Source organism: Mustela nigripes, chromosome 16, assembly GCF_022355385.1.
Source record: "Mustela nigripes isolate SB6536 chromosome 16, MUSNIG.SB6536, whole genome shotgun sequence".
In the NCBI taxonomy this organism is placed as follows: Eukaryota; Metazoa; Chordata; class Mammalia; order Carnivora; family Mustelidae; genus Mustela; species Mustela nigripes.
This window is the reverse complement of record NC_081572.1, coordinates 42,714,167-42,740,085: the sequence shown is the minus strand read 5'-3', so window position 1 is coordinate 42,740,085 and position 25,919 is coordinate 42,714,167. Positions and strand designations below refer to the sequence as shown.

Below are 25,919 nucleotides of genomic sequence, written 5' to 3'. Positions count from 1 at the left end.
TTTTTTTTTTTTTTAAGATTTTATTTATTTATTTGACAGAGAGAGATCACAAGTAGACAGAGAGGCAGGTAGAGAGAGAGAGAGGAGGAAGCAGGCTCCCTGCTGAGCAAAGAGCCCGATGCGGGACTCGATCCCAGGACCCTGAGATCATGACCTGAGCCGAAGGCAGCGGCTTAACCCACTGAGCCACCCAGGCGCCCCTTTTAGTGGTACTCTTAGCAGAAAAAATAGTCCGCTTCTCCCCAGATAAGTCTCTAATCAACTACAAATTAATTTGAGTATTTGTACCAGTATATCCATCCTAATATTTCATAATTGTTGGCATAGTCTTCTGTCTTGGCTTTTTTACTTATTACAAAAATAATTCATGTTCATTATAGAAAGCTTAGACAATTTAATTTTTTTAGTGAGCTACATGAGGTCCATTCCTTTCTATTTATTTTTTGATTGAAGCATAATTAACATACAATGTTATATTAGTTCCAGGTGTGCAACATAACGATTCAACAATTTTATACATTACTCAGTGCTCACCACAGTAAGTGTAGTCACCATCTGTCAGCATACAATGTTATCACAACATTATGGACTATATTCCCTATCCTGTATGCTTCCATCTCTGTAATTTACTAATTTTATGACTGGAAGCTTGTAACTCTTTTTTTTTTTTTTTAAGATTTTATTTATTTATTTATTTGACAGGCAGAGATCACAAGGAGGCAGAGAGGCAGGCAGAGAGAGAGAGGGAAGCAAGCTCCCCGCTGAGCAGAGAACCCGATGTGGGACTCGATCCCAGGACCCTGAGACCATGACCTGAGCCGAAGGCAGCGGCTTAACCCACTGAGCCACCCAGGCGCCCCTGGAAGCTTGTAACTCTTAATCCTCCCCACCCAGCTTTCCTCTGGCAGCCACCAATTTGTTCTCTGTATAGAGTCCGGTTTTACTTGTTGATTTTTTATATTTCACCTATAAGTGAAATGATAATGGTATTTTTCTTTCTCTGACCTATTTCACTTAGCATGATTCTTGGCATATTCTTCTGTGTTGGGTTATTTATTACAAAAATAATTCATGTTCATTGTAGAAAGCTTAGTTTCAAAAGACAGTAACATTTAATCGTCAGCAAAAGAGATAAACAGAGACACCTTTTGTTATATAATATTCCAGTCTTAATTTTTTAACATGTGTGTCTATGTTTTTGAAAAAGGGAAATCCTGCTCCACTTCAGATATAATTCTCTTTTTTAGAGAATGGATATGTTCTTTCCATTGTGAATATTTTTCTTATTTGGGAAAAACTTGCAAACTGGAGAATTCTGAAATTTAACTCTTATCCAACAAAGTGAGTGCATGAACACTTCTTCATCAATGGCTTCCCCCTTTGTTTGCACCACCATATCCTATATCCAAACCCCTATCTCTTCCCTCTGTGAGTCTGTGCTCTGCTGGCTTTCCTAGCAATTGACACGGAAGAAGAGGTCTTATTCAAGCTGCAAGCAGTGGTGTTAATTTTCTGCAAAGTCATTTCATCTTGTGCGTAGCTGCCATGCCTGGAGTGCAAGCAGATTGTGTGAAGGGAGGCAGCAGGATTTTTCCCCTCCCTTTAGAAGAATGCTCAGCTCTGCAGTGCAGTGCACAGAGATGTTTATTTAAAAAGGTGTCCAGCTGGTATGGAGAAGAAAAGTATAAAGCATAGTTTAAAGAAAATCCGCAGCAAGAAGAGAGGAATGATTGGTTGGGAGCCAGGGTATTTCCAGAAGAAGTTCTTCCACACCCTTAAGAGTATACCACTTCTCTGAGCTGGAAGCCTTTGCCCAACCAAGTCTCAATATCAACAGTTCTCCTGGAGGTTGTCCAGTTTGGCTGAGAAAAAGCCAAATGTGAACAGAGACCCTTTGCTGAAAGGCAGGCAGCTTTCTTAGGAAACACAGGAATATTGGACACAGCCAGTAATTTTGTTCATGAATAAAAACGAGTCGATTTTTATTGCTGATGGTCATCTTTTTTAATATTTTTACATTACAGAATAATGTTTCCTTTTCAAAGAAAAATTAAGCCTCAAATTGGTAGTTACTTCTGTAGGTGCAGAGAAATGAAGGATATGTGAATAGATGAGACTTAAATCAAATGGGCTATTTTAATTATTCATGATTTTGTCCATCAGCTGGAGATGTGTAGCATGAACTTTTCTCAGAAGGAAAAATTAACAGAACTCTTATGCCTGGTTGCCTTCATAATGTGACTCACAGTATTGTGGCTGTAGGTATGGTACGTTGAAGAAGATTTGGACAAGGCACCGGCCCTTGGAGATTATATCGAGTTATATTGATCCTAGCGGAACCTGAATACAGTCCTTCTTATTTGCTATGAATGTGCTCTCTTCTCTTTTGCTTGGAGCAATTGGACCCTCACAAGGCTATTTCTAAGTATAATATTGGAAAAGAAATTAGTCATTTGGGGGTGCCTAACTGGCTCTGTCAGTAGAGCATGCAACTGTTCATCTCAGGGTCATGAGTTCAAGCTCCACATTGGGCATGGAGCCTACATAAAAAATTTAAAAAAGAAAGAAAGAAATTAGTCACTCGGGCCTCTGGGCTATGGCACAGTGTAGGGGAACCAGAGTGAAAGATGGAAATGAACTTACTTAAAAATGTATTATAGTCTCAAGATTTCATTTTATACTTTAGTAAGATTTGAATGTGCTTTGCATAATTATATAGAACATAGTGAAAAACCCCATGGAATTGTGTCATTGTAAGCCTGAGAAGCATGGAGAGGGGGAAAAAAAAGTCTTTGGAGGGCTCCAGGGGGCTAATATGCATAGTATTTATATTGAGGGCAGAAAAGTAATTACACCACGTTGACTGCAGTTCTTCCTTTCAGGTTGAACCCAAGCACAGTCCAAGTCATGTTATATGGACTTCCCTGAGTCAGTAGCCAAAGCTTTTCATTTATTTTGTTTCTGGGTATGTGCCATTTCAGATTGTCAGGTTGAATTTTCTCTGGACAGGTAGATGAAAACCATGAACTTATTCCATCATGTAAGGGTTATTTCCATCTAGCTGGACAAAGTTCCACAGAGGATTTAGACTTCTAAATTAAGAGGTGAAGTGGTCACATTTCCTTAGCTACCATTTAGCCTCTCAACCATTATTGCTTGGCTTCTGTCTCCTTGAAGTTCTTTACAGTTCTTACCTCTTTCTTTGGTGTGGCAGCTTGTTTTCAAAGGTTAATAAGCACAGAGTCTTCAGAACCTCCCTATTTTTTTGAAAGCAACTCAGCTGAGCTCTCAGGTCTGTAGAAAAGATCAGTTGCCCATCAGTTACTGTCCTTTTCCTGAATGGAACTTCATAGCATCCTTGATGTGTATCTCTCAGTTCAATAGCCAAATTAAATAATGTATCACTTGTCTTGTGATGATAATGCTTACATAACATTTACAGTTCTCAGAGTGCTTAATTTACTGATCTTATTTGGTCATTCATTCAATAAACATTTGTTGACTCTTTTTTTTATGCCAGGCGTGAGGCTAGATACTTGTCCAATCTGATCTGTTTCTATAAGGAGAGAGTAATGAACCATATCAGACAGATATTCATGGAAGGCCAGGGGCTAAGACATGGAAGACGCCTGGATTAGATAATTAGAAGTGGTCATTAGTAACACTAGCAAGAGTGATGAGGGCAGAAATCATAGAGCTGTAAGTTGAAACATATGGGAAATGAGAAATCAGAGGAAGGAATAGATTTTATTTCTATGAATCATAGGAAGGGAAGGGAATAAATGTCTAGAAAGAATATCTAGAAGAGAATTCAGGATAGAAAGAAGGTTTTTGCACTTTAATATGGGAGAAACTGGATTTTGGGGGGGGGGGCGGGGGTTGGGGGTTGGGATGGGGACTTATAAACAAACTTATTTCTCATAGTTCTGTAGGCTAAAATCTGAGATCAGGGTGCCTGCATGGTCAGGTGAGGACTATATTCTGGGTCATAGACTTCTTTGTATTCTCACATGGCTGAAAGGATCAGGAAAACTTCCTATTTGTGATTTGAGAAGGTACCCATTTAGGTATATAGGACTAGGGTGGGAGGAATGTCCATTTTACAGGTAAGGAGAGCAAAGACAGAGAGGTTAAGCAATTTGCCCAGTGCCCTACAGTTGGGACTTGAACCTGAGTCTTCTAATGCTAAATTCCATTTAATGCATAATTCTAAAATAGATAAATTCCTACTTTTAAATGTTTGCCTTTTCAAAAGAGATGAACAGATAGTCCAAAGATAGAAAATGGACCTGAGGGGCACCTGGGTGGCTCAGTCATTAAGCGTTTGCCTTCAGCTTAGGTCGTGATCCCGGGGTCCTGGGATTGAGCCCTGCATCAGACTCCCTGCTTAGCAGAAGGCCTGCTTCTCCCTCTCCCACTCCTCCTGCTTGTGTTCCCTCTCTCACTGTCTCTCTGTCAAATAAATAAATAAAATCTTTTTTTTTTAAGTGGAAAAAAAAATGGACCTAAAGCAATGAAAAGTTGTTAACTTTTACTTTTAAGAGAAATGCAAATTGAAATTACACTGACATACATTTCATGCCTAACAGATTGGCAAAAATTCAGAAGCTTAACCACACATTTTGTTGGCAAAGCTGTGGGGAAAGTGACACTCTCATACATTGTTGGTGGGAATGCAGAATTGTTTCAGCCTCTATGGAGGGGAATTTAGCAATGTCTAACAAAACTATGCATTGGCCCTTCACCCAGCAACCTCACTTCCACAAACTGAAACAACATTCATAGGATACTAATTGAATAAACTATTCTATCACTATCCTATCCAATGAAGTGTTATATAAATGTAAGAAAGAATAGGGAAGATCTCTGTGAACTGTGATAATGGAGTGGTTCTGAGGACAATTGTAAAGTGAAGTAAGTTAAGAATAAAAGTATCTGTAATATACTACTTTTTTTTTTAAGATTTTATTTATTTATTTGACAGAGAGAGATCACAAGTAGATGGAGAGAGAGGCAGGCAGAGAGAGAGAGAGGGAAGCAGGCTCCCCGCCGAGCAGAGAGCCCGATATGGGACTCGATCCCAGGACCCTGAGATCGTGACCTGAGCCGAAGGCAGCGGCTTAACCCACTGAGCCACCCAGGCGCCCTGTAATATACTACTTTTATGTAAGAAGTGGTAATAAGGATATATTTGTTGTTGTTATTGATGTTGTTTTTTTCAAAATAGAACATAGATAGAATAAGCCAGAAACTAATGAAGATGGTTACCCTTGGAGATTAAAGAGATTGAAGTGAACTTAGTGAGACTTCAAGTTTACTTTTTTTTTTTTTTAAGATTTTATTTATTTATTTGACAGAGAGAGATCACAAGTAGGCAGAGAGAGAGAGAGAGAGGAGGAAGCAGGCTTCCCGCCGAGCAGAGATCCTGACGCGGGACTCGATCCCAGGACCCTGAGATCATGACCCAAGCCGAAGGCAGCGGTTTAACCCACTGAGCCACCCAGGCACCCTCAAGTTTACTTTTTAATAAACTTTTGACTTTCAATCTTATGAAAGTTCGGCATATTCAAAATCAGATGGAAAAAACACACCCTAAAGTTGAATGCAAACAGGAGCTAGTGAACCCAAATATATAGCAATTGGATAACTTCACAGAAGGAAATTAATTTGGGGTGCCTGGGTGTTTCAGTAGGTTAAGTGTCTTGATTTCACCAGAGGTCGTAATTTCTCTGTCCTGGGTCCTCCGTGGGGCTCCCTGCTCAAGTGAGGAGTCTGCTTCTCTCTCTCCATCTGTGCTGTCTCTCGCTCTTGCCCTCTCTCAAGTAAATAAATAAAATCTTTTTTAAAAATTATTTTAAAAATAAAATAATTATTTTAAAAAGAAGGAAATTAATTCAAATAAGTTGTGAGCATAATATTCTGATTGAACCTCTTCATAGGAAGAGAAAAGAACTGCAAAGAAAATTTGAACTTAATAGATTGTATTTGGCTATGATATTGGTGTAGTAATGTTGAAGTTATTTTGTAAATAGAGTTAATGAGTTATTGGAAACCAAGGTTATCACTGTGAAATAGGTGAAAGGTAACAAAGGGGCAAGAAAGAAAGGGAGAACCTTGTGGTGTTAACTTTGAATTGGAGGTACCAGTATAAATCCAATTTTTTTTAAAGGTTTCATTCATTTATTTGAGAGAGAACATGAGCAAGGAGAAGGTCAGAGGGAAAAGCAGACTCCCTGTGGAGCTAAGAGCCTGATGCGGGACTCAATCCCGGGACTCCGGAATCATGACCTGAGCTGAAGGCAGTTGCTTAACCAACTGAGCTACCTGGGTGCCCTCAATTTTTTTTTTTTTTTCTTAAGTAGGCTGCACACCTAGCGTGGAGCCCAAGGAGGGATGCTCAAACTCGTGACCCTGAGGTCAAGAACTGAGCTGAGACCAAGAATTGGGTGCTCAACTGACTGAGCCACCTGTTACTCCTGTAAATTCAATATTTTTTTTTAAATATTTCCTGATCTGTCCACTGAAATTTAGAAGCAATAACACCCAATATTTATGAGCATATCTAATTAATGTCCAGGTTTTTATTGCAAAATATCATTCTTTGTTAAAAGAAACCAGGGCTCCTTGGAGAAATCACTAATTCCACTCACAAAGTAAATCTAGAACGACTTCTTATGCCAGAAAGCAAGCAAATACTCAGAAACTAGCAGGATCATATCAAAAAGAGCTTGCCTGCTTGAAGAGAATTCCCACCGATCAAATTCAGGATAATTTGAGTGTCAGGGGAAAAAATGGTGTTGGATTGTATAACATTCTAAATACAAAAAGAATTCAAGAATGCATAGTGGCATTCAGAGTGTAAGGAATGACTAGGTGAAACTCTCTTTTACAAAGAAGAATGCCAGCTCCCATGCAGAAGGAATAATAGAATTAGAAAACCACAATTTTGTCAACATCCAGTAAGATAAATTTTTTGGACAAGGTCAGCAGTTAATGCTAAAACCATAGGGTAAAAGATTTTTGTGAAACAAGATATTCACCTGACTTTAAAGATCACTAATACCTAAAGATTACTAATTACTTATTTAAAAAACCTTTACAGTATAGTAGTGGGATGTGGCAGATACAAAGGTTACCAAGAATTCAGGTTCAACCTAGCAAACAATGTGACAAACGGACGTTATGTGCCTCAAGATTTGATGCCATAGGAAGTACACAATACCAGCATTATATTATTCTTGACAAGAATTTTGATCTGAATCTAATTATCAGGAAACAAATCAGACAAATCCAGATTGTGAGGAGTTCTCCAAGATTACAAACCTGTAGTCTACAAAAATGTCAATATCATGAAAACCAAAATAAATAAAGTTGGAGTAAACTGTCTAAGACCAGATTGAATGAGAAAGAGACATGGCAGGGCACCTGGGTGGCTCAGTGGGTGGCTCAGTGGGTTAAAGCCTCTGCCTTTGGCTCAGGTCATGGTCCCAGGGTCCTAGGATCGAGCCCTGCATTGGGCTCTTGGCTCAGCGGGGAGCCTGCTTCCCCCTCTCTCTCTGCCTACCTCTCTGCCTACTTGTAATCTCTGTCTGTCAAATAAATAAATAAAATCTTAAAAAAAAAAAAAAAACAAAGAAGGAAGGAAGAAAGAGACATAGCAACTAAATGCAAAGTATGATTTTTTAAGATTTTTATTTGTTTATTTGAGAGAGAGTGCATAACCTGGGGGAGACACCTTTCCAGCATGTGATCTTGAGCAGAAATTATTTGAATTATATGAGGGCTGGTTTTCTGATCTGTAAAAATGAAGCTCACTTTTTTGCCCTATCATTTGTGAAAACTAAATGTGGTCATGTATAAAGTACTGGACCTATAGAAGGGAACCATGATAGATGTTGTTGGTTCTGCTTATTCCCTTATAGGACTCCTGTTTGAGTATTGTATTTTGTTCATTTGCTAATACTCCCTAACCTTGTTTTCCGTTGTTGTTGTTGTTGTTTCACAGGGCTCAGAATGGAATGCCTCTAATCTAGAGGATTTACAGAACCGAGGGTAAGCACACATCGCAATTGCTTTTATCCCCCTGTTATAAATCACTGTTCTTTTTTACTTTTTCCTGTCACATAGGTGTCGGTGAGTAACTTTCAGCCTAAGAGTTGCTTCCATTTGATTCTAATCAGGTGTAATCTAATAAAAAGTTAAGTGGCCATTCTCCCACTGTTCCATCCTCCCCCACACACGTCCCAGAAAGAGCACTGTTTCAGAGGAAAGGCTTTCCAAAATAAATGTGCATGCCTTTCCTGCTCTTTAAAACAAATGTAGTTATTGGTTACTTTTGTTTGTTTTTAGAACAATTTAAGGTGCACAGTAAAATTGAGCAGAAGGTACAGAGATTTCCCATATACCTCTGCCCCCACACATGCATAGCCTCCCCTATTATCATTGTCCCTGCCAGAGTGGTGCATTTGTTAGAACTGATGACCCTACACTGATACGCACGTTGTAATCATGCAAAGTCCATATTTACATTACAGTTCACTGTTGGTATTGTACATTCTGTGGCTTTGGACAAATGTGTAGTATCATGCATCCATCATTATGGTATCATACAGAGTATTTTCACGGTCTTAAAAATCCTGTGTTCTGCCTATTTATTCCCACCCCCACCCCTGGCAACCACTGATCTTTTTACTGCCTCCACAGTTTTGCCTTTGGTTCCTATTTCCTTGTAAGAGTACACAGCTCTGCATATGTCGGGTTCACAGCTCTTCCCTCAACATTTATTGACCATCTTCTGTGGGCCAGGTCCAGTGCTAGATACTAGGGACCCAAAGAAAAATAAGACTCAGTCTGCATCCTTTTTTAGTAAGGTGCTTGAAATCTAAGTAGGTTATAAATGTAAAATGGACAAGCTTCTGAAATTGAACAAGAATACCTACTTTGTATTAAGAAATGTGCCCCTAAGCAGCATGGTTATTGAGTTTGATTGTAGCTATTGAGAACACCATCGACATTCAGCAAGCAAAAAGCTGCCATTCCTCTTCCCTTTTGACTTCTTAGCTAATGTCTAAATTTTTCATTGAACTTGGCCATGCTAACTCTTAGGTGCCCAGCGATAAGACTTACTGACACCCAGAAGTAGGGATGGCTAGTTCCTGGCCGCCTGTTTTCCCAGCTATAAGCCAGCCTTCTGGTTATCTTTAGCGTAATTAGTTGCATACTCGCTACTTTTCCTTCGAAAGAAAGGTATGTCATAATTGCTAAAATGAACCTGGAACAAGACTTAAGCCAGAGATTTATACAAAGAGTTCTTGGGTGGGGAGAAGTTGGGAGTGAATCTGGTTACTTAATTTAAGATGTGAAAATAAATAGAACTTGGAAGCTTTAAATTGATTAGGATTGAGTCTATAGAGTTCTTGAAAATAGAGACTGTATCTTGGTTTTACGTAAAACATATATCTACTTAGCTCAAAGCTTTATACCAAGAGGGTACTCAGTAAATGTGAAGGGACAATAGAAAAATTGACCGTAACTTGCCAGAAACTAGCATGTAGATACAGTGTTTAACATGAAATCTGAGCTTTGATACAGCCAGTTCTTGCCAAATGTATTGAAATTACATTATGCACATATATACTTTGACTTATAACACACACACACCCTGCTGGAGATGATACATGTTCATCTCACTTACTATTTATAATGCTAAATTATAAAACACAGATGTATTTATCTTAAAAGACAGTATAGGTAGATGGTCAGACATCTACTTAGATCTTGTTTCATAAATTCACTGGTTCTTAAAATCTTGTGGATTAAGAATTACGGTTACAAAACATGTATACTACCCCTTTTGGATTTAGGGGATGATTTTGGGATTTTCAGGTCTAATTTTGGCAATAAGGCCATTTTCACCCCATCTACTAACTTCAGAACCCCAAGTAAAGTGCCACTTCATATAGAGATGTCAAAGAAGTTTCAAGGCGTGCTAATTTTTTTAAATTTTATTTTATTTTTTCAGTGTTCCAAGATTCATTGTTTATGCACCACACCCAATGCTCCATGCAATCCGTGCCCTCCTTAATGCGCACCACCAGGCTCACCCATCCCCCAACCCCTCTCCCCTCCAAAACCCTCAGTTTGTTTCTCAGAGTCCACAGTCTCTCCTGGTTCATCTCCCCATCCGATTTCCCCCAACTCACTTCTCCTTCTTCCAATGTCCTCCGTGTCATTCCTTATGTTCCACAAATAAGAGAAACCATATGATAATTGACTCTCTCTGCTTGACTTATTTCACTCAGTATAATCTCCTCCAGTCCCATCCACGTTGATACAAAAGTTGGGTATTCATCCTTTCTGATGGAGGCATGATACTCCATTGTATATATGGGCCATATCTTCTTTATTTATTCAAAGGAATGCTAATTTCAATTGGTAGTGACTGCCTTATGGTTCTCTAATGAATAGGATTGGGAAGCCTTGTTCTATCATAATTCATTAGTGCAGTATGAGATTAGAGGTGGGAGGTTATTCATTTTTATTTTAATTAAGAGAAGTGTGCTTTCCTTTTGACAGTTTTATTGAGATATAATTCACATATATTTCACCCACTTCAAATGTACACTTTAATGATATTTATTATTTTTAGAGAATTGTGCAATAATTAATTAGAACATTTTTTCAGCCAAAAAGAAAGTTCTATACCCTTTCAGAGTCACCCCCATTTCCCTTCTTCCCCAGCTTCTAGAAACTACTAATATGTTTCCTGTATCTATAGATTTTCCTATTCCAGACATTTCATTTAAATGGAATTATATAATATGTGCACTTTTAAGAAGAGTTTCTTTTACTTTATATTTTCAAGGTTTATCAATGTTGTAGCATGTGTTATTACTTCATTCCTTTTTTTTTAATTGTCAAATAATGTTATTTTGTTTGGAAATAACACTTTTTATTTATTCATTCATCAGCTGGTGGACATTTGAGTTGTTTCCACTTTCTAGCTATTATGATTACTGCTGTAACCATTCATGTACAAATTTGGGAGTAAATTTATTTTTCATTTCTCTTGGGTTTATACCTAGGAGAGGAATATTCTGGGTCATAGAGTTACTCCATGTACTGTTTTCCACAATTGCATGTGCTTGCTTTTTAAATTAAAAAGAAAAAAAAAAATCCTATCTAGTAATGGACTTTGATGCAAAGTTAAAACATTCAAATCATGTTTCAGAAAAATTTTGGTCTCTTGACCTTAACCACAAGATGGATCAACTCTGACTCTCCCTTTCTGTAGTCATTTCTCTGACTTCAGAGACTGGGTTTGTAAGATCCCTATGTGTAGTTCCACAAAGGAAGCAGCTTCTGCAGAGCAAAATAAATGAGTCCATGTTGTGTTGTTGGAGTAAACTCTAGTGACATCCAAATCCACACAGCACTGAGAAAAGATAACCATTTGGCAAATTAAGCCTAAGCATTTACTGTAATTGTACAGTGAGAGAGACAGCAGAAGATATTTGTGATACAGAAAGCCTTCTCTATAAGCCTCTGGGTTATGCGAGAACTCTCAGTCACATCTGCTGTGACAGCCAGAACTGCAGCCTAGAGACTTAAGAGAATTTTAGGTCCAACTTAACTCTGACCCTCCCAGTCCTGGTCTCTTTCGCCTTTCTTATAGTTTACAGAGAGTAACAGAGCAAAATCTAGCATTTAGAAAGAGAGGAGGAAATATTCCCCTTCCCTCTTTTGTTGCTTTTTGTTTCTTTTGAGGTAGACGTTAATAGTCTGATTTAATACAAATGACTTCCAAAGAATAAATTAAGTTTCTGGTAATTTTATTGACTAAAGAGAAATTGTCAGATCCTGGACCTTAGGTTGATTCTTTGAAGTAAAATACAAGGCATATTTTCAAAAGACTATCAAAGATGAGACTGTGTAACTGTACATAAACTGAGAATGGAATTTAGATATTGAACTTGGTAGACAGCTTTTCTCCCAGTAATTCGTTTGTGCCCAGGTATGTCCTGGATTCTGTATTATATGGTTTCTGTACCAAATCAGTATATAGCTTCTTTGTTTTTTAGCTTTCTTCAATATTTTAGTATTCAATTTCAACCTAAGAAGTCAACTATAAGTAAGAACAGTGCTGGTATTGGATTTAGCCTGAGTAGTAAAGCGCACATTCTCCCTTGGTCCCCTTGCAGGGTGCGGTATATCCTGAATGTCACTCGAGAGATAGATAACTTCTTCCCAGGAGTCTTTGAGTATCATAACATCCGAGTATATGATGAAGAAGCAACAGATCTACTGGCTTACTGGAATGACACTTACAAATTCATCTCTAAAGCAAAGTGAGTAATGGTCCCACATACATGCTCTGACCTATGTACCCCCTGCACCACACATGGCTGGGTCCTGCGAGCTATAGACAGCTTACTGTCTGTACTCTGGAGAAGGAATTAAACAAAAAAAGGAGACTGAGGTTCCTTCATCCTGGGGAGAATTTGACCGGTGATTCCATACTCTCTGTAAGTAGATGAATCCCCTGGACGAAGATAATCTCCTGTTGACTATTCGTTCCCACTGATCCCGAGATAGGTAGGGCAAATGGAAGATGCTGCAAATGCAGTAGGAGTGAGAGAAGGAAGATGTTCTGAAGGAAGGTCTGAGTTGCCAAAAGAGATGTGGGAAAGCTAGAGAACAGAGATGACTCCAGGTGGGTGGGATACTGAGTCCTCCTTTCTGAAGGAAAGACTAAGAAAAACTTAGTCTTGGAACTCCTTTTTCATTCTTCTCCTTTACCCTTATGGGGAACAGTGAAATTTTCCTCTGGCCGTTCTGTTCATGTCATCTTTAAATTAATTGGTCCTTTTAGTGAAACTAATAGTATTAATGTAATGTTTAGTGTTAATTAGTATTAGTATGTCAACGCTGTTTTGTTTTGTTTTTTTAAGTCCCTGGGGATTTCCTTGCCAATCCTATATATTCCTTCAATAGATGGAACCATAAATGAGCATGTTGGCCACGCTGCCCCTTTGATGGGACCACGTTCAAATCATCCCTGATAGATGAGAAGCGCTTCTTTTTTTTTTTTTTTTTTTTAAATTTTATTTTTATTTATTTGACAGGCAGAGATTACAAGTAGGCAGAGAGGCAGGCAGAGAGAGGAAGGGAAGCAGGCTCCCCACTGAGCAGAGAGCCCAACGTGGGGCCCGATCCCAGGACCCTGGGATCATGACCTGAGCCGAAGGCAGAGGCTTTAACCCACTGAGCCACCCAGGCGCCCCGAGAAGCGCTTCTCATTTTTAAAGTCCTCCTACAGTGGTGATTCCATGTCTTTCTGCAGAACCTCCATAGTCAAGAAGTTCTTCCTCTTAGTTACCCTGAATCCTCCTGCACTAGCTTTGAACCCATACACTCAGTCCCTAGCTAGCACCTGGAAGAGTGTTTTATAGTCTTGAAGCCTATTACTAAATGGTTCTCAGTAATACCACTCATGGCATGCTTACTATGTGCCAGGTACTTTACACTTTATCCTCTCATGTAATATTTTCTAGAACCCAGAGAGACATATACCATCATCCTTTTGTACAGATGGGGACAGACTATGGAGACGAGGTTCAGAGAAGTTAGGGAACAAGTGGTGAAGATAGGACTTGAACCTAAGATCATGTCTTATTTCCGAGTCCATCCGGTATTTAGGAATAGACTAGTTCCTTAAGGAAGGGAGACTGGAAAAGACTGAGCAAGTGGTGAGGATCACATCCAAAGAGGCTAGAGTTCAGGTGAGGCCCCAGTCCCAGTGAAAGGAAAGGCCAGTTTCAGCCCTGAGGTGAGATATGTGAGGCGTGTGGGGTACACGTGAGTGGGCAGTCGGGCTCCTGCTTGGGCTCATGCAAGTGTAGGTCAGCGTCTGAGAGGGACCACCTCCTTAAATGGCACCCCAGGCACCTCACGTGTTTCCTCCTGATCAGGGCCCTGAATTCCAGACTCGACCTACAGATGGGTGGGTTTAGGATTCCTGAAGGGATACCAGGCTTAATCTAGACAACCTAGCATGGGAAAGGGCCAGAGGGGTTGAGGGTGCGTGGCTGAAACTGAAGACGAAATCGGATTTTCCAAACTGACTTCAGATCCTTCAGTATGTGAGTTAGAAGCCATCCAGTGAAAAAGCCCCATTCAAAATGAAGAAATGCTTTTATGGGGGTGGATTTCATAACTGTATGGTTCTTAAAATTGTCCAACTTTGAGCACCTTCCATGCCTGCAGATATAGACCTGAAATTTGAAGTCGGAGCTTGATGGGGAAATATAGAGCACATGTCTGAACTTATATCTGAGGCACTCTGCCCTGTAGTCTAAATGAAAACCCTGTGGTGCCATAAACAAAATGAAAATGTCCTAGTCATTTGTAATCAGTAAGCACACAGAGACGCACACCTGCACCAACCTAAAGACTCCAGAATTTCATATCTAAATCATGGGTAGGAAGTTAATCTTACCTTCCTTTGAGACTGTTTTGGTTATTGCAGATCATTCTCTGAATTCCTATCACTTATCTGGCACATAACCTCATTCCTATCATTTTGGCACATAACCTCATGCCTTCCTTGCATTGTACTTAACTCTTTCGTGTGTGTCTGTCTCCAGCAGAAGTGTTATAAGCCTCCGGAAGGAAGCTTGTTTACTGTAATACAGTGAGTGAGTGAATGAGTAGGTTTTCCCTATTAGGCTGATGTACATTTTTTTTTTATTTATTAGAATAGCCACATGGGAAGGATTTTTAGCCCAGATACACTAGTGAAAAGAGTAACCGTTCTTTTTTCCAGATTTTGAGATATTTCTGCTTCCAGCCGACGACCTAACAGCAGATCCATAAGTTCATTCATACATTTAGTAAATATTTGAAGGCTTACTTTGTGCCAGACACTGTGTTATTAGCAGAGTTAGCATAGCAGGACTGCGTAATGTTCATATCCAAAGTAAGGAGCTCTGGCATCTTGAGACCACACGGTTTTGTTTGTTTTTTTACAGTTACTTTATGGTAACTTTGCTTTCTCTTTCTTCTGCCCCATTAAAACAACAACAGGTAGTGATTCATTCCATCCTCCTCACTGAGAAAGCCATGTGGTGCATCACATGGTCCCATCCAACTCCACAGATTGTCTAGCCAGTCCCCAGACAGAACATGGTGGCGGTGTTGTGAAAAGTGATAGCAAGGGCTACATCTGAGTAAAGAGGAGGGTTCGTTTCATTTGGTTTGTACTCTTCTCCAGGGACAGAACCCTTACTGGAACTTGAACTGGAAGCAATTCAGAACATTTGGATAAAGCAGATGAATCACCATCACACTTGTAACTCAAGGGTGCGCCAGCCTTAAAACATGCCCCTGGAACTGTAAAGGCACTAGCCTCCAGACACGCAAAATGGGGTCCCGTCTCTAACCTGAAAATTCTCCCCTTCACACTCATTGCATTTACCATTTTACATTCTAATTATCTTTCTCCCCCTGAACCCTACCATTTAGGGAACATTTACTTTTCTTTGCCTCCCAGTACTTTGCACATTGTCTTACATACAGTGATTATCTGGTAAATGTTTGCTGAAGGAATTTAAAAAGATTAACACCAACACTGAATATTGTTTGAGTACGCCAGGGTTGCCTACCCTCCCTGCACATTTGACGATAGATAATATATAAGTACCCTAAGGTGGGATGGTTTGCAAGAAAATGGAAGGGCGAGAGGAGACCTGGGCACATTTAGAACCTAACTTTTAAAATGTACTCACTCTTGTGCTTTTTCCTCCTTATCTCAATCCCCCAATGTAGGAAACATGGATCTAAATGCCTTGTGCACTGCAAAATGGGGGTGAGTCGCTCAGCCTCCACTGTGATTGCCTATGCAATGAAGGAATATGGCTGGAATCTGGACCGGGCCTATGACTACGTGAAGGAAAGGCGAACAGTGACCAAGCCCAACCCCAGCTTCATGAGACAACTGGAAGAGTACCAGGGGATCTTGCTGGCAAGGTGAGTCCCTTCAGTGACTTTCCCAGATTTTCTCTGCATTATGCTCCCTGGGGCAAGATAAAATGTCCTTCCCTGCAGCTAGCTCTCAGCCTAATTTGGATGTGTGAACATTTTGAAAGTTGAAACCTCTGTCAGTCCAGTTTTTTCAAAAATAAGTGCAGGCATTTAAGAATAGTACGGAAGAACAAGCATTTAAACTAAAGACATTTAAACTAAAAGGTGGAAATACTGTTTTCTTACTTTAATTCTCAAGTAGGTACTGATTATCAGAAACATTTCCCAACATCTTCTAAGGCCAGACACCGCTGCCTTATCAAAATGGATACTTACTGCTCCCAAAGTAATGCTAAGCATAGATGAAGTTCTTAGAAATTTTTTTAATCCCATTCTTCAAAAGAAAAAAAAAGTTTAAGTACTGGGTGCTGTTTTAGTCATTATTTTTTATCAGTTCTTGGTTTCAGTGAGCCTTCTCCAAAATTTTGGTCATGTGAAAAATCAAATTTGGGCTATGAAGGCACTTCCTGAAAATAACTCTCTTCTTCTCCTTTTAAAAATCTTTTAATCTGGATACACACACATACACACACACATATATATATATGCTTTACAGAAATGCAGAGAACACAGAAAAGTCATTTATAAATTCAGTACCACAGACAGTATTCAACATTATCTTTCATGTTTCTCCAGGTCTGACTCTTACCATATATATTGATGGTTATTTTCTCACAAAAGCTATTGTTCAGCCCACCTTTTCACCTAGTAACTGGTCTTCCTTTTTTTTTTTTTTTAACTATAGCAATGTATATTGAACAGTTACACTGCAGTTAGCCCTCACTTAACCATCCTTCCCCCCGCCCCCACCCAGCTTTACTGAGATAGAATTATCATATAACATTGTGTAAATTGAAGGTGTCCAGTGTGTTGATTTGATGCATTTATATATCGCAGATGATTATCACCACGGCATTAGCTAATGCCTCCATTCCTTCACACGCTGTTAGTTTTTTCATGGTGAAAATATTCAGGATCTCTCTTAGCAACATTCAAGTACATGATATAATATTATGAACTATAATCTCCATCTTCCATTAGATCCCAGAACTTACTAATCTTATAACTAGAAGTTTATACCCTTTGACCAACATCTCCCCATTTCCCCCATCCTCTATCCCCTAGTAACCACCACTTTATTCTCTATGTCTCTGAGTGTGGCTTTTTTAGATTACACATATAAGTGATACCATTCAGTATTTTTCTTTCTCTGTCTACCCAATACTAGATCTTGAACATCTTTCTGTATCAATAAGAACTACTCATTTCAGCATAATATAATATAATATAACCTTGGTAATTGGTTATAAAATGAGTAATTAATTGTTTATTATTTTACCTTGGTGGTGGTGAAAGCCACTTTCAACTGCTCTCAAGGAAAGAGATTTGCATATTAAACTGGGTTTAAGGGTCAGTTTCCTGAGATACCAGATGCTGAAGTTCTGTGGAGTCTAGATTTTGCTTTGATTTTTTTCATGTGTGCATGTTCTAGGTGGTTTTGTTCAGATGAAGGCACAGCTGCCTAGAAGCGGTTGGGACTGGTGCCAGAGTTTGACTCCAGTGAGTCTTATGACTTGGTCTTGACTCTTGAATCTGGGCTGTGTTTCCCCTGAACAAAATGTTAAATAGCCTTCCAGCCTATCCAGGCAGAGGCAGAGGGACCACCCTCCCACCCCCAAAGTCTGAGGAAAATGTGGCCACAGCATAGCATTATGGTTTCCACTAAAAAAAAAAAAAAAAAAAAAAAGCCCTCCCGTTTACTCAGTACTTGGCATGATTTCATCTGAGCCATTCTTTTAGGAGGCAGGGAGGATACTCACTCAAGTCTCCCGCACTGAGAAAGAATTTAGAGGTCTTTGGGGCCAGATTTTGATGACATTTTTAGATTAGATCAGAAGGTAGGACACGGCGGTTCTTTTTGGCACAAGAAAGAGGCATGTGAGGGTCGGATGAGACATAAATATTGTATGTTCCCAGGCACACACATGACGGATGTTAGGCAGTATCCTCACGTGACCCATTGAGAGCAAGGATACTATGTGTCCTGCCAATTTCAGTATTTATTCTGGAATCTCAGGCTACTGCAAGCTGTTGGTTTGGGTTTTTTTAGAGTATGTGGTTTTTCTTAGATGTTAAAGGAACTTCAGAAAAATCGTAGATGAGAATAAGAAGGGCAGCATAACCCACAAATCACGCTGCCTCTTCCTTTCCCTTTTGGTTCTATCCTGCCTTCCTGGGCTTGATTCATGGAGGGAGGAGCAAGCCCTGGGGAATGAGAAAAACCACAGAATTGGAGTCCATAGATCTGGTTTCCATCTCTGGTTCATCCTCTTGCTGCAACTTTGAGGAGTTACTTCACAGTTCTGATCCTTACCTGACCCCATTTGTAATTTGAAAATCAAGAGCCCTAGGTCACACTGAAACTGGTAATATACTGTATGTTAACTAAATTGAATTTAAATTTTAAAAAGATTTTTAAAGAACCCTATGTCACAGGGTTATTTTAAATAAAAATGTGTATAAATAAATGTATACTACAAGGGCACCTGGCTGGCTCAGTCAGAGGAACCTGCATATACCTCTTGATCCTCAGGATTATAAAAAAACAGTGAACACTGTATACTGGTAAGGGTTATTCTGATGTGGTTCTCATCATCTTCTTTCTCCAGGGCCACCCAGAAACACACACCTGCATGTGCCACCTATTCCCTCCTCCTTCCTCCAACCACTGCCTTCCACCACCCTCGGGCACACTAACTCCATTAGAAACTAGAATAGGAAGTGGTCCTGGAATTTCCTGTACTGTGTTTTTCCTGGATGTTAAGAACTAGAATCTAGTGCTAGGGATATTGCTTAGGCTGCTTTCAAGTGCAAGTAATAGAATACCTCCATTGATCGGGATCTCAGCAAGAAGCAGCATACTTGGATTAGGATGATTTGAGGAGGGCTTTACAAAGATGTGGGATTGTAGTAGAATCAAGGAACTTGTATCAGCAAGAGCTGTTCGCTAATAGCTGCGAGGTCCAGAGGGAGCCAGCTCCTAGAGCCTAGAAGGAGATTCCAGGAGAAAGAGCCCACTTCAGAGAGGAGAAATAACCTTCAGTCAAGGAATTCAGTCAGCCTGAAGTGACCCTGTGGGGAGAAAGCTAGGGGAAGAAGTGGCCTGCCTTTACCCTCCTCCCTCCAGACTGTCTCCTCCCGGGGCTCCCATGAAACAGTGAATACCCAAATCAAATCAAGTCTCTGCCAGTTAGGAGAAAGAGTGGGAGTGCCTGCTGTGTATACAATCATTAGGGTCTGCAGTCTCCGATGTTTTCGTTTTAAGAAACAGACTTGTAGGCCATTGCCAAACTAGCTGCCAAGTGGACTGGGCCCAGCAGATTCTTGCCCAGCCCTAGAGCACTACTCCAGGGTCTGCCTGCTCAGAAAAGCAAAAACAGGGAAGCCCCAGACTTCTGGAACTGTCGGAAGCTCTACAGCTTAGGTAACCAGGAGAAGAAAGTCCTTAGAAAAATCCCACTCATTCTGTTTGCAAAGAAATCCATTTCCTGTGGAGGTACTTCGATCTTGTATGCCAGGAACCATGTGCTGGTTCTCCCAAAAAGATAGAGCCTGATCCTAGCACTCTTTAGCCCCCATGGTTGTCTAGTGGCACTGGGTACTTAACTTGAGGTGGCAGCCCTCTGAGAGTAAGTTATTAGCTTGGGGCTTTGACGTCTTGGTAGAATAGGAGTCTACCAAAGTGATACCGGGCCTCTGTAAGTGATTTATGAATTGGTTACAGTCTCTTTTTTTTTTTTTTAAGATTTTATTTATTTATTTGACAGACAGATCACAAGTAGGCAGAGAGGCAAGCAGAGAGAGAGTAGGGGAAGCAGGCTCCCTGCTGAGCAGAGAGCCCAATGTGGGGCTCGATCCCAGGACCCTGAGATCATGACCCGAGCCAAAAGCAGAGGCTTTAACCCCCTGAGCCACCCAGGCGCCCCTGGTTACAGTCTCTTAATCAGAATGCAAGGCTGTGGGCCAAATAGTGACCACCTGTCTGAAATGCAAGGGACTTTTTGCATAGTTCAGTATGTCTTTAAGAGCCCAGGGAAGGCTAATATTTAATATAACCCTTTGGGCCTAAAAGGAGGGTACCATAAACCCACTGATACTATTCATATCTAATTTTATTTTTTATGTTTTTATAGCTGGGGGTGGGAGTGAGATAGGAAGAGGGGGTGTGTGTTTGTGTGTGTGTGTGTGTGTGTGTGTTGAAACCCTCCATTAAACTCCCAACAGCCATGTTTGTTATTCTGTTCTCTGATCATGCAGGTATCTGGCAGATTTTTGTTCCATTAGACAAGTTCAGATTTCAGGCATTTGCAAGCTGGACCATGTGTCAGTGATACTAGGTTCCAATGTACAAGGGGCAGAGAAGAAACACTGGGTGGTGTCAGTTTTGATTCTTTGCACACCCCTGTCCCTAGGGCCAGAGGAGTCAGAGGTGTCTGTTACACTCCCCTGCTTTGCTGGTGGAGACATCCAAGTCTGGTTCACTGGTATACAGTGGTCAACCAGCAGGAGGGAACCTGATAATGAATCCGCATCGTAATTGAGATTAATGGCTCTTCATTGAAATAATTTTAAAGCCCATAGGGACCATGGACAACACGTGATATTTTGGATATTTTGATATTTTGGAAGGTTCTTGGGATGCTCAGTTGTTGCTTTTTCTTTCTTCTCCTTTCTTCCAGCTGTCTAATGTCCTAAGACATAGTAGTGTAAGCAGTCTGATTTTACTATATAACTGATACTCCATTTTTAGCAGTATTTTCCTCTATGTAACTTTCTCAGACAAAGGTGGTGCCTTACCAAGCATATAACAAGGAGAAAGAAAGCAAATTGGAGGCAGGATGGGATATCATGTGTCATTTAGATTTCCTTCTTGTTCATTTATGAAGTAAAAGGCCAATATCAGGTCTGAGTTCGCTCAAGGGAGGAAAGAACCTGAGACGACTTTGGATCACCCAGGCCACAAACCAACTCTGAAATTCTTTTTGGCAACTTGTTTACTTGATGCCTACCTGAAATAGGGGGAGGGAGTCAGTTGACTTTAAACATTCACAGTTTAAAATAATAAATATGATCCAGTGTCTTACATCCATCCCTGACAGAGCATCAGGCTAAACTGACGTGGGGAAAAGCCGCCCTGGAAAACAGTTTGGTGTTATGGGTAAAATTGATGATGTACATGTACCCTGTGACCCACCTTTTCCACTCCTGTATATAACATCTTTTAGAGACCAGAGTATCTACCAAGTGCAAGAATGTCCTTGGCAGTGCTGTTCATCGTAGCCAGGCCTGTTCATCAACAGGATGGGTAAATAAACTGTGGTATATTCATCACACTCTGAAATTACAGCTGCACATATTGATGAATCTTTAAAACAGTGTAGGCAAAAGGCAGTTGTAGACAAATATATACATAGAGTATGATTTTATTTATATAAGTTCACAACATGCAAAACCAAACAGTATATTAAGAACAAAATGGTGATGACGTTATGAAGAAAGATGATAAGCACAAAATTTAGGACAGAGTTTACTAAAACCTCTGATTTAGGAGGAGGGAGAGGGAGAGCAGGAAGGGGCACCTGGAGAAGCAGTGCGTCAGAGGTCCAAGGCCACAGTAATGAGTGTCTTGATTCTATGGACGAGCTAGCTGCCTACCCCTCTCCCTTATGCCGCTCTGGCTGCAAAAACGAAAGAGGCAACAGAATCAGACCTGTCTTTAGATTGGGATTTTTCTTTCTCTCTACAAGTAGGTGTCAGTTTAATTCCGAGCCCTGACCTAATATTTTCTGATGATTATCTCCCCCAGGAAGAGAAGGAAATCCCTGCTGGGCAAAGGAGCTGTAATGGCAGCCACTTCCTCTGAAACATACACTGTTGTTACCTGTTAGCATAATTTCGTTTTCATTCCCTCCTAATGGATTAGTGATTTGCAGGCAGTTTTTAAAAAATGATATTTTGGAAGGTTCTTGGGATCATGAAAAGTCCCATTTGCCTCTTGACTGGTAAGAAAAGCTGTTCTTTTACATTTTTAGAAGGGTGAGAACAGCTACTCCCTGAGATGTCTTCCCAGTCGTTTGCATCACAGGAATTGTCTTGCCTTGGGGGCTGAGAGGAGTTGGTGCAGGTCTGAACATCCTCATGATAGGTGAGGGTTAGAAACTGGAGAACACAGCCACATGTAGGTCAGGAAACAAGAGTATCTAGTTATAAAAGAAACTTTAAAGGGAAGCACGTGGCCTGGGGTTGATCACTGGGTATGGTTCAGGCCCCACCTATGCAACCATTCAGTTTGCCCCTCCCCACAGTCACTCACTCGTTTGGGATGTGTGATATGTTGTCTCCTCCTAGGGGTGGCTGGAGTTCATGCAGCTTGGAAAGGGTGAAAACTCTACCTTCCTCCCAGCTATTGTTTATAGCTTGTCTTCATAAACAGAATGACCTGTTCCCTACCCGGAAAAGCTCCCTTCTGCCGAGCAGGCCTGAGTCAGAGAGAGCCCCACCCAAACAGTAGACAGACAAGGGGGAGCTGAGAGCAGGTGCAGAGTTTGAGAACAAACAGGGGTTCACATTAGTGCAGGCACATGACTCGGCAGAGATTCACAGGCAGGCGTGGCCCTGAGCCTGCGGTAAATTGTTTTGGGCCATTTCCCATTACACTCTGCAGTTAGGTGATTCTTCATCAGCTTGTGAGTCGTGGAAACCACACCCCTAAGTGCCACATCTAGGGACCTGTTTCCTGGGTACCTGATCTGACCAGCCACAGGGCCACATTTTTCTTTTTGGCTAGGGCTTTGGGAAATGTGCTCCCTTGTTATATGGTTTGAAATGAAATCTCATCCCATCAGAACTTTTCTCCATGGGCGCCTGGGTGGCTCAGTGGGTTAAACATCTGCCTTCGGCTCAGATCATGATCTCAGGGTCCTAGGATTAAGGCCTGCATTGGGCTCCCTGCTCAGTGGGGAGCTTGCTTCTTCCCCTCTCCCTTGCTTGTGCTCTATTTCTCACTATCTCTGTCTCTCAAATAAATGAATGAAATCTTTAAAAAAATAATAATAATAAAGAAAGAATCTCTACAATTCACATTCCTACCAGCTATGTATGAGAAAACTTGTTAGACCATGCCATCATCAATACCAGCTGCTAGCAACCATTTTAAAGCTCTCATCAGTCTGATAGGTAGAAAAAATCAGATCTCATATTTGTTTTTATTGTTGTTTGCTTTGTTTTTGCTTTTTGCTCTTAGTTAAATTGAGCATCTTTACAAATGTTTATTGCCTACTTCTTGCATTGGGTATTACCAAGCATTAGGCAGGTTAAGATTTAAATTTATCTGGGAGCGGTTTCCTGGGAGGGTGTTGACTGATTTCACAAACCCCAGAATAAGGCATTTCCTGTGTGTGTCCTCCACAGCAAACAGCGACATAACAAGCTCTGGAGATCTCATTCAGATAGCGACCTCTCAGACCACCATGAACCCATCTGCAAACCAGGGCTAGAACTCAACAAGAAGGAGATCACCACCTCAGCAGACCAGATTGCCGAGGTGAAGACCATGGAGAATCACCCACCCATACCTCCTGTCTTTGTGGAACACGTCGTCCCACAAGATGAAAATCAGAAGGGCCTATGTACCAAAGAAAGAATGATCTGCTTGGAGTTTACTTCTAGGGAATTTCATGCTGGACAGATTGAAGATGAATTAAACCTAAATGACATCAATGGATGCTCATCAGGGTGTTGTCTCAATGAATCAAAATTCCCTCTTGACAACTGCCATGCATCCAAAGCCTTAATCCAACCTGGACAGGCCCCAGAAATTGCCAACAAGTTCTCAGACTTAACGGTAGAAGATCTGGAGACAGATGCCCTGAAAGCAGATGTGAACGTGCACTTACTGCCTCTGGAAGAATTAACATCTCGCCTGAAGGACCTTCCCATGTCCCCTGATCCTGAATCACCGAGCCCCCAACCCAGTTGCCAGGCTGAAGTCTCAGATTTCAGTACGGATCGCATTGATTTTTTTAGTGCCCTGGAAAAGTTTGTAGAGCTTTCCCAAGAAACCCGGTCCCGATCTTTTTCCCACTCAAGGATGGAAGAACTGGGTGGAGGAAGGAGTGAGAGCTGTCGACTGTCAGTGATGGAAGTAGCCCCTTCCGAAGGGACAGCTGATGACCAGAGAAGCAGCTCTTTGAGTAATACCCCCCATGCATCTGAAGAATCTTCAATAGATGAAGAACAGTCAAAGGTAAAAGCTCTTTATAGTGGTCCTCTAGCTAATGAAGTTCATTTGGAAGACAAAGTATTTGGGATTCTGCTGTGTTCATTTTATTTTCGACTTGCTAAAGATTTAGGAAGGCAGTATGGGAGAGACTGTGGCTGAGACTTTCCTTGAAAACTTAAGGTTTAAAAATTTTTAAATCCATTGCATTTTGAAGAATTTATCTTTCCATTTGGTGTCTTTGGAAGCACTTCTGAGAGGGGATTTGGGGGAGGTGGGGCAGATTAGCCAAAACAAATGTCCTGCCTGAACAAGGAGAGGTCCCCTCCCTGGACCTCTGTGATTCAAATCCGCTCTTACCAATAATGAAGTGCCTGGGAGTGACACACTGCCTGAGTAAGACCTGTGTCTCTCTGAAGAGATGGGATTTGTTTGGGAAATTCTGTCTCAGAAAATTCAAAGACTAGACATGTGTAAATGGTTGTCAGGGTAGCAACCCATGCTGAGTTCTTGCTATTAATAATGTTTCTGGATTGGTCCTCATCTCAGACCCCATGGTATCCAAGACTTAAGGGATAGTTTTGGGAAATGATTGAGGGCAGACAGACTGAAGATTCTTCTCTGTAGCATATGAGCTCTTAGGAGCCATTTCAGACAAGGGAAAGAACTGTGTATCATCAATTCTAAGACTCACTCTTATTCTCATTTTGATATTTCTGAAATCAGAATGCATCTTAAAAACAATGGTATCTTAGATCAGTATAATATAGTAGTTTGGGAAGTAAATGGTGACAGATTTACTTAATGATTTCAGTGTAGGTGACTACATTTTTGCATTTCCTGTTACTTGTCTGGTTATATTTACCACCTTGTCCATGACTTATCTTTTCTTTTTTTTTTTTTTTTTTTTTTAAGATTTTATTTATTTACTTGACAGAGAGAAATCACAAGTAGATGGAGAGGCAGGCAGAGAGAGAGAGAGGGAAGCAGGCTCCCTGCTGAGCAGAGAGCCCGATGCGGGCCTCGATCCCAGGACCCTGAGATCATGACCTGAGGCAGGCAGAGAGAGAGAGAGGGAAGCAGGCTCCCTGCTGAGCAGAGAGCCCGACGCGGGCCTCGATCCCAGGACCCTGAGATCATGACCTGAGCCAAAGGCAGCGGCTTAACCCACTGAGCCACCCAGGCGCCCATGACTTATCTTTTCTAACTACCCTAGGGCAGTCATTGCCTCTGCCTCCATCTTCTCTCCCCAAAGGTTATGTCTTTGCTTCATTTTGACTGGGAAATCAGAATGCTTGGACCAGTGGGTATAGCAGCTCTGACAGAAATAGCTTTTTTGCAAAGTCCCTCGTCATATGAGCACTCTCTCCACAGCCTATGCACACACTGGGCGGGCTGGGCTTCTCTCCCAGTCTTGGCTAGTTTACTTCTGCCTGATGTCCCAGCAGATTTCTCTTAAAGGTGTAACTGACCTTGTTGGTTTGTATTAGCTCTGACTTTCTTTTGAAGGAGAAAGATCAGAACAATTCCTAGGGAAATATTACACTTTGAAGGCTTATAA

The 25,919-nt window shown here is 40.9% G+C and overlaps 1 protein-coding gene across 3 annotated transcripts in view; it reads left to right on the top strand.

Moving 5' to 3' along the window:
• The window catches only part of SSH2 (slingshot protein phosphatase 2), a 251,232-nt gene that overhangs the window by 216,476 nt on the left and 8,837 nt on the right, over window positions 1–25,919 (top strand). For all 3 annotated transcript variants that reach the window (XM_059380665.1, XM_059380663.1, XM_059380664.1), the window contains 4 exons: window positions 8,006–8,052; window positions 12,201–12,347; window positions 15,826–16,026; window positions 23,551–24,385. In XM_059380665.1, the coding sequence (XP_059236648.1) occupies window positions 8,006–8,052; window positions 12,201–12,347; window positions 15,826–16,026; window positions 23,551–24,385 (1,230 nt within the window). The remainder of the gene's footprint in view (window positions 1–8,005; window positions 8,053–12,200; window positions 12,348–15,825; window positions 16,027–23,550; window positions 24,386–25,919) is intronic.